The sequence below is a fragment of the Sinocyclocheilus anshuiensis genome, unplaced genomic scaffold (assembly GCF_001515605.1).
Source record: "Sinocyclocheilus anshuiensis isolate Anshui unplaced genomic scaffold, SAMN03320099.WGS_v1.1 scaffold55, whole genome shotgun sequence".
Taxonomy (NCBI): Eukaryota; Metazoa; Chordata; class Actinopteri; order Cypriniformes; family Cyprinidae; genus Sinocyclocheilus; species Sinocyclocheilus anshuiensis.
In genome coordinates this window covers 2,421,386-2,431,186 of record NW_015549647.1, presented here as the reverse complement: position 1 = coordinate 2,431,186, position 9,801 = coordinate 2,421,386, and the positions used below count along the sequence as shown (strand labels likewise).

Below are 9,801 nucleotides of genomic sequence, written 5' to 3'. Positions count from 1 at the left end.
ACGGCCCCTGAGCTCTCCTTGTTCACAGAAGAAAGAAACTACACGAGGTGAGCAAATAATGACAAAATGTCATTTTTGAATGAACAACTTTCAACAGTTGATTTTATATAGTCTCTCATTGATGGGTCTTTACGCTGCGCGGTCCCTTTAAGGCAGACAGCACGTCGTACATTCCTATGAAAAAAGCGGCGTTTTAAATGCCCGGTTGACGTCATTAAACTTTTTAAGCGGCTGGAGTGCGCGCGGAGGGGAAAGAAGGCAGGCACACACGCGCTCGCTTTTCCAGCCATTCGCTGCAGATGCGACTGGACGGGCTCCGGTTTTCTGGGGATAAATACAAAATCAACATTCCTTGTAAGAGAACTACCGTTTCTTTAAATAGATTATTATTGCGGTAAATACATGGTTTATGTTGTGACCTTTTATTATAGGCATGTTTCAACGATAACAGAGGCATAAAAATAGTTTGCTTGAGTGTCAATCTATTGCATGCTGTGTTTTACGCGTTACATTTATTCTATAACTATACTGCTGTTTTACTTGTGTTATAGATGACAAAGGGAAACAATCACAATTAAATTGGCTTTTCCGATGTTTTTTGTTCTAAAACATTTTCGTTTACTGTATAAGTAGAATGGCAGGTGTATTAGTGAAACTCGATATTTGATCGCCGTGTTGTAAAGTTAGTTCTGTTGTTCAGTTCATACGGTTTAACTGTTCCGTGGTTTCAGCACTGTTTTGCTGTGCATTAGCCTAATGCATTGACCCAGAGCTCAGCCACCGACCCCAGCAGTCACACTGACAGAATAATGTTCATAATGATATTATTTCCTCTGCCCTTGACAGAGGAAAACGAGAGAACAGCATAATGACATTCTGACATTTTCAGGCAAGCTGCTGTTGTTGTGCTTTAATAACTGAGGCTGCCAGACTCTTTCCACAGAGTGTAAATCCATTTGCTTCTGAGAAGGATTTCAATCAAATGTGAACTTGCTAAATAAATGCACCTTCACGCTCCTCATATAATTTTATTCAAAATGAAATTTCATGATTAAAACAGCTATACTAACATTAAAAGAATTGTTAAAGTTAAAGTCTACAAATTTACAAACCCATATGACTTCGTTTTTTCTGTGGAACTCAAAGGAGATGTTTTGAAAAATGTCCAAGGCAAGCAGCTCCTTTCCATAAAACCAAAGCATTCCAGTGCCTCCCAATCTCCATAAAGCACAATAAAAGCAGTTCACATAGTTCATGTCCAATATTTCTAGACTTCTGAAGCCATACCATACAATAACTTTGTATGCAGAACAGATTCAAAGTCCTAATTACCAGACATCTATCCCTGTTACATCTCTCAGATCTCATTCACACCTCCATATTTTTAAACCTTAAGCATCATGATCAGTCAAGAGACAAATTAATGACATTAAGCATTTGATATTAACATTCACATTTTATGACGGCTTTCACATTGATCCAGAGAGACATGCTACCACTGAAGTGCCATTTCAAGCACATACAGTATGTTTATTTTAAATCACGGATTATGCATGATTTAAACTTATTTCAGGTGCCATCAAAACTCCATCTGGGGAACATTGAGAGTATTTAGATCATAAAAAGGTTAAACCGATAGGGTTATGCGATTCCAGGGAGGACTTTTAGTGAAATAACTTCATAAAATTCATAACTCTATAAATAAAAGGCGTAATGGCTTCGGAACAGATGGAATGCAACTACTACTTTTATGGTACTCTTTTGAGCTTGATAGCTACACGTCATTTGCAGTTTGTCTTGTTTTTTGTTTCACTGAAAATAGAAAATCATATGGGTTTCAAACACCATAAGGCTGAATGAATTTTAATATTTCTTTAATTTGCTAAGATCGTTCGCGTTCGTGAGGATGAATATATTTTTGTCATAATTCTTGAAGAGCCATGTGTCATTTACTTAGACAAGACATTTACATAAGGCTTTGAATGCATTTTAATGGAATGATTAACAGGACAAGGGAAAATCGTTTCTAAATAACACTGATCTGCTGCAGGTGTTGTTCAATCAAACTATTAATAAAATGTCTCAAATTGCATAATCTTCAGATTACACCAGTCTCATATTTCTTGAACATGAGATTATTTTATTCTAAGTGAAGTTAGTAAAAAGCATGAGCCATGTCAGAATCACATGCTACAATGTCTGTTTCTACAAAAACTGATGCTGTAATGTAATGACAACATGATCCACGCCGGGTAATTAGAGATAAGCATATGTGAAATCCTTCTTTGGAACTTTGCCATTTTCAGCAGGATTTATAATGTACTCATGATCATTGCTGTCAATAATGGATTAGACTTGCTTTATTTGATGATTTGACACAATAAAATAGGCCTAGTCTTATGCTGGAGTGGTCTGGTTCCAATGCCGGTCTTGGGATCTGTTCTTGTCTGGGTCATGTGGAATTGGGTTTTGCCATGGGATTTGGACTCTAGAGGGGTTATAGATCGGAAGACAGGTGTGATGGCCTTCACAGAATGTTTTCCCAGTGGAAACTTTATTGCCTTTGTCTTAGGAGAATTGATATGAACACTGGCTGCTGATTACTTCCTGATGATACAGGCCAAAAGGAAGCAAAGCACACACTTTTTGCATATTCTAGGAGCCTCCTCAGCCTCTTCAGTAAGATTGATTTTATGAGTATGCAGTCAACAAATAAGGTACAGGAATAATTTAAGAAAGATGTCTGTAGTCAAGTCAAGTCACCTTTATTTAAATAGCGCTTTATACAATACAAATTGTGTCAAAGCAGCTTTACAGTATTAAACAGGAAAATAGAGTGTTGATAATGCAAGAGGACAATAGCAAACACTCAATTTTTCAGTTAAAGTCAGTTCATCATTGATTCAGTGATGTCATCGTGCAGCTCAGTCTCTATAAGTCAACCGTTTTATGTTGATTTTCCCTAAAAACACTGTGGTGCTATCTAAACTTTGCAGTGTTTCCTGCACCTTTCTGAATCTTTAGCACAACAGCAAAAAATTGTTGTGAGTCTGATTTAATGTTATAAATTAGTGTATTTTACTAAATGAACTGAACTAAACCCTTCGAAGCAGTTACTGAAAAAAAACTGACTCACTGAAGTCAGTACCATTGCAAGCTACATTTACATGCAACCAAATAATACGTTTATAATCGGATTTATGGCTCAGTCGGACTGAAAAACCATCTATGCACACCTCAATTAACCATATAAAGTTATCAAATCAAAATTTAAATATTGCCATCAATGACAGATGAGGCAGGGAGTGTTCATCAAACCTTTTGTATAATCATTATCTTTGCCCATTGTGTTTGGCAATGCTTCTGACTCAGAAATTACAATTCAGCTTTAATCAGTGATTTATATGGGAGCTCTTCAACAAAATTTACTGTGACAGTAAAAATTAGTGATAGTAACTAACTAGACGAAAGGTGATTAGACAGCTTTTCACTCTCACACTCATTCAGTTTTGATAAAGTACACCTCAAATGAGACATAATTTGAATAACAAATAAGATGCAATGTTTTTGTCTAGAGAGATCTGATCCTCTAAATTTATCCTAGATTTGGTTTGTTTTACTTTGACATTAGGTCCTTAGTGCACAGGGAAGTATTATCTATCGTGTTTGCCAGCAAGTTTTACCCTGAGCAAATTAGCAACGTGTCTTTAGTTGCTCGATAGAAACCTATACCAAGGAATACTAATTTAGTAAAAGTTGAGCGTTATTTCCCTGGGAAGTACAGCTTTTATCACCACACATTTTGCAACTCGCATGCAAATTCAAAGTATGAAAATATTTCAAAAGATGGCACACAAATTCAATCTAAACAGATGTTTCTGACATTATGATCTGCAGAAGCATACAAATTACCGTACACATTTTAAACTCTGCTCTTGTTCTCCAGACATTGATTAGTAACTCAGAAAATCTATCTGTCTCTTAGCTGTAATTGCCAACAACACTTTTGCATTCACAAACAGCATTCGACATACGCACAATAGAAACGAACATGTACAACACAAAGACCGAATGCTGAGAGGGTCCATACCCCTCTCGTTCAAAACATCCAGACAGAAATAATCACTCAACGGCATCTGATGCTTCATTTCCTGCCAGTGAATCAACATCTGACTGCGTGTCTACATGCTGTCTCTTCCAAATTAGATTAGAGTTTTTTTTAGCTTTAAATTGTAATTGACTGGAGCAGGTGCTGCATGAGTCTAATGGTTGTCCATTTGAATTCACTGAAGCATAGAAACCAATACATTTCTGTTTAAACTAACAATGTGAATTTTGAGTAAAGCAACAGTTTTCAAGCCTTTGTATGAGGAACAGGCCCATGCCTGATAATTTAGCACACAAATTCTATGATCCTTTACAAATCTGCCCTCAGCATGGTGCTGTATCGATCTAAAAATAAATGAGTAAACAAGTTATGACCGATTCTTCATTTTTATTTGGCTGCTTAATGCCATTTTGTTATCAGGAATGTTAGTATTGATTCATTAGGATAGTGCAATGTGACTCATTTACCCCCACAGTCATTATAATAATACAAGAGATCATGTGTGACTGTCAATATGAATGTAACTATAATTATAAGTGTGAAGTGGGGTGCTGGGCAAAAAAACCTCCAAATGAAATTGCAAAACAGGTTTCCAGAACACTTCCTCATCTGTCATTGGCCGGAAAAGCAAATAGTCTCGGCCCAAACTAGCCAATGTTGCTATGTTGGCCTAGTCAGGATTCTCAAACAAGCAGTGCCTTAGTCGCTTTTTTATTTTTCAAGGAATTCGACCTACGAATGCCCTACTTATAGTTAAACTGGAATGGGATAAAGTATTTTAACAAAGAAAAAAAAATACACATTTAAGTTTAAAAGAGAGATCTGTTTCAAATTATTCTGATTTGTTTTCACTTCTTGACTATACTCATAACATCATCCTTAAACTTTAAGAGGCTAAAGAGGTTTTTTAGAATATGCAAAAGTGTGTACTTTGCAGACAGCATCTTTGTTCCCTTTTTGACGTCACTTTTAATCTTTATCAACAGCATCATGGCATCTTCCGTGGTGTTATGTTGATTTCCTCACACTGATGTTGTTCCAAATTTGTATGACTACCTTTCTTCAATGGCACACTAAAGGAGAAGTATTGAACAATGTACCAATTACTCTTTTTAATTGTTGAATGGAGGATTGTGGCTGTCAAACTCCTAAATGACAAAAGGCACTACATAGTTGTCTTCAAAGTAGTCCACATGACCTGTGTATTGTATTCTAAGCCTTCTCAAGCTAAACAATAGCTTTGTCTGAGGAATGTCTTGTGTCGCATGGCTGATCATGATGTTGCAAGAGTATCAAATTAACTTTTTTACTCAACAAGCCAATTTGGCTACCAATGTTTGGACTACTAAAGAAAACTTTATAAAGTTACCTGTCATTCAGAACCTAATGTAGCCAAAACAAAAGAAAAATCAGAAATATTTCATGATTTACAATGAATACTGTACAAATAAAAGAGTAGTGCCATAATCCTTCTTATCGCAAAATTCATTGTGACTTTAATTATAAAAGAGCATTTTGTTGCAAACTCCAAATACAGCCAAAATGAATACTAAAGATAAACGTTTGATGGTAAACATGCTTATGCTTACCGCATATGGTGTCAAATCACTCCGATAATGAAAATCATGCATGATAATATCATCTCACGCCCTTTCATTCGTAACTGTATACTGTATTAATGGCAAGTGATTCTCATTAAAAGCAATGTGATTTTCCAGGGTTTGGCCTACAAAAACGTCATCCCTGCAGCACTCTATTGGCTGGTGAGTTGGCTAGTGATTTCAGAATACTTCAGTATATAGCGCATAAATCATATTAACTAATGTTATAGTGCTTTTTTGTTATTTTGAAGCTCGATAGACCTAGTTCACATTTACTTTCCCTATGGAAAAAACTGGCCAGTTCATTAATTTTTGTGTTCCAAGTGAGAAAGAGAAAGTCATAAGGGTTTGGAATGATAGTAGTAAATGATTTTAATGTGTAATGAACTAATCCATTTATTGTTTTCCTCATGCGTTCATATATTTATTTATTTTCAGAAACAGGCAGAGTCTGTTATGAGAATAATATGAATCATTGTATATTCACTCATCAGTTTGATAATGATTTGGGAGAGCACTACTGTGGTTTTTATGTACATGCTGATTAATTGCCTTGTTATGATCGTTTAGCTGAAGACACAGAGATGCTGTGAGAATTAGTTTACTTACTTGAATTAAAAAGTCATTTGGATGTGATTCACACATCTGAATGAGGGAAAAGAGACCAATTTCATTACATCCCATTGTGCCTCAAGTGGTCTGAAGGACCTATCATTTTCCATCTTTAGTTTTCTGTTTTCTGTGACCGATCCTATAACCGATCACACTGGAGTGAACAGCTGGTATGGGCTGGATGATTTCATGCATTTATTCTTCAGGAGGATGTGTTATGCCCCACCATGAATTTACAGTTATTTTGAGCGGTAGATTTACAATATTGTGAGTGTGTTCCAGAAATGTCCCCAGTTCTATCATAGGGCTGTCGTTATAGCACTATAATTCTGTCACAGACTATGTGAAAGTAAGTTATCAAAGGCTGGTGCTCATGGTCACAACAAAATGTACATGATTTATAAACTGCCTTGTCTTCAGTGCAAATAAAGCATTTTTTTGACACTCATGAACCCTCATGAAATTGTTGTATTGGCCTTCTGATGGCTAAATGTTACCTGAATAAACATGATATATTACACAGTTGTGTTATTTTTGATAATGCTTCTTAACCATGATCTTGAAGAAAACATTTATTTTATCTGTGTGTATTAAAGGGATAGTTCACTCAAAAATGAAAGTTCTGTAATTAATTTCACACCCTCTTGTCGTTCCAATCCCGTAAGAGCTTTGTTCAACTTGGGAACACAAATGAATATTTATTTGATGAAATCCGAGAGCTTTCTGATTCTGATCCTGCATAGACCGCAACAGAACTACCACTTTTGTGCGCAAAGGAAACAAAAATAACAAGTTTATTCAACAATTTTTCTCTTCCGCGTCAGTCTCCGCCACCATTCACGAGAGTACCATGACACATTCCTCTGCTTGAAAACAAGCCGCAGCGCAGAATGCCGGCTCCTGCGTCAGCAAGATCACACGCATGCGTCATGGTACTCTCGTGAATGGTGGCAGAGACTGACCGGAAGAGAAGAAATTGTTGAATAAAGTCGATATTTTTGTTTTATTTGAGCACAAAAAGTATTCTCGTAGCTTCATAAAATTACAACCACTGATGTCACGTGGACTATTTTAACGATGTCCTTACTACGTTTCTGGGCCTTAAATGTGGTAGTTGCGTTGTTGTCTATGGAGGGTCAGAAGACTCTCGGATTTCAAAAATATCTTAATTTGTGTTCCGAAGATGAACGAATGTCTTACTGGGTTTGGAACGACATGAGGGTAAGTAATTAATGACAGAATTTTCATTTTTGGGTAAACTATCCCTTTAATGAACTAATTTTCCCCTCAGTAAATTGGCAGATATTTCTCTCATTCTTTGAAGCTTTGTTACTATAGCATTAGTATATATTAAGAAGATATCAGTATATAGCAGCTCTAGGCACTGGGAATAAAATGGTCTTTTTGATGGTGATGGGTTAGTAGACAGATAGTAGATTAGCTTCTAAAAGCATTAGGGACAAAGATAGAAAACAAAAGTATATTTTTGACACTATACACAAATCCTTTTTGTTTTTCAAATCTGATGTTTTTGTATTCACTGTCTGCACTGTCATTTTGCAAGTGAAATCTGATACGTTTGTTCAATCAATATATGGTGTATGTTAGGGTGACCATACGTGCCATTTTCCCAGGACGCGTCCTGGCCAGGATTTCTATATTGCCTAAAATATCTAGGTTTTGGCTTTGTTTGCGTGTGCAGACCGATCGGTGTATGACATCAAAGTACCATACAGACGGTTATGCTTTCGAAACGCTCTCGAGGTACTTTGATGTCAAACACTGATCGGTCTGAGCCGCACTGCTTTTAAGTCGAACACACCTAATATGTACGCGTAATTGCATCGCTTTGACCGTAGATCCCACCTTCTCACACGCCATGATTGGTCCATTATGTACAATGCTTGCATGTTATTGGTCAAACTACTTTTCGATCATTACCTTCAGCAAGCATGAAAACAGGAAAACAAAGCAAAAACAAATCCTGGCCAGGACGTGTCCTGGGAAAACGGCACGTATGGTCACCCTAGTGTATGTACATGGGTTGCTAGTAACAACGACAAGAGATTTTTTCATAAAACAGCTGAGAGTCAGTTTGGAAAGAGGAGGAAGTCTGGGAATTTGCCCCTGTAGTCTGATATGACATTTCACTGCATTGCTGAACTCCTGAGCGGAAGTGTTTTACACATATTCATGTTTACTGTGTTCAAAACTGCTAACTCATTCGCTACTCACTAGGCAGTGAGTGTATTTGGACTAGGGCTGTCACGAATAATTGATAAAAAAAAAACAATTTATCTACTTCAAGTAATTAAAAAATACCAGACGTTGCACATTTCAGGTCATAAACTGTTACATTATGTATTTTAATACCATAAGATGTGTTATTTTTATAATATCTAAACATTATTGCCACATGCTTTCTAACAAAGAATTTTTCTTTCTTTAAAATGCAAAGCATAAAATGTTGTTGTTCACTTGAGTCTATTTTTAATATTTGTTTATTTTTATTTTTATAAGTATTATCTGATTATTTGATTAGGCTAATTGTCAAAATAATTAACCAGTTTCTTAGTTACCAAAATAATTGATGGTCCTAATTTGGACACAGCCTTGACAATATTGTGTACTGTTATGTGATGATTTTGCTGTTAATTTTTTTATTTATTTGATTACTGTTTATATTACCAAAAACTAAATGGATTTGCATCAAAGTATTCCAAAAAACAAAAACAAAAAAAAAACAATTATATTGTCTGAACAAAGCCTTAAGAGTTCTAAAAATAGTCCATCAAAGGAAGTATGAGAATTTACTGTCAAACTAAATCCAGATCGGTGTAGAAGTGGTATTAAATTGTTAAAAGAGCCACTGTCTGACAAAGAGCTAACATGATGAGTTTTTAAAAAATTAGAGGTGCTTTGGAGGAACACAAGCTGGGCGAGATGAAAGGCATATGGTATTGTTGCTTGAGAATGTGCGCAGGAAGAGACTGAGGGAGACCTGTGTCCACCCTGAGACTTCCTGGGAGTGTCTCTCTGGGTGCGGTCCAAATAACATTGTACACTTTGCCAGCAAAGTCTATTTTGCTCTTGGAGACGCCCATAACCTCCTTTAGAATGCACTCATTTCCTCTCAAGGAGAAAACAGGAAGCATAACGCTCTGGTTACTAACGTAACCTCGGTTCCCTGAGATAAGAGAACGAGCGTTGCGTTGACATGCTTTGGGGAAACTGTTCACGTTTGTGTATCTGCACAACCCAATGGTGCTCTAGCCCGCCGAAAGGGGAGGAGCCTACTGCTATATAAGACGGCTCAGAGTGCCATTTCATCAGAATCTTTCGAATGAAGTGACAGTCATTGATTCGCATGCAGCCTTATAGCACAGCAACTTACGCAACTCATTACCTTATCTCAGGGAGCCAAGGTTACATTACTGTAGTAACCGGAGTGTTTCCTGAGATAAGGGAAAGAGTGTTGCG

General features: G+C 36.6%; 1 protein-coding gene across 5 annotated transcripts in view; it reads left to right on the top strand.

Annotated features, from left to right (window-relative positions):
- The first annotated feature begins 239 nt into the window (after window positions 1-239).
- Window positions 240-9,801, top strand: part of LOC107660061 (PTB domain-containing engulfment adapter protein 1-like) — a 49,334-nt gene continuing 39,772 nt past the window's right edge. For all 5 annotated transcript variants that reach the window (XM_016449249.1, XM_016449247.1, XM_016449245.1 and 2 more), the window contains exon 1: window positions 240-354. In XM_016449249.1, the coding sequence (XP_016304735.1) occupies window positions 300-354 (55 nt within the window). In that variant the 5' untranslated portion in view covers window positions 240-299. The remainder of the gene's footprint in view (window positions 355-9,801) is intronic.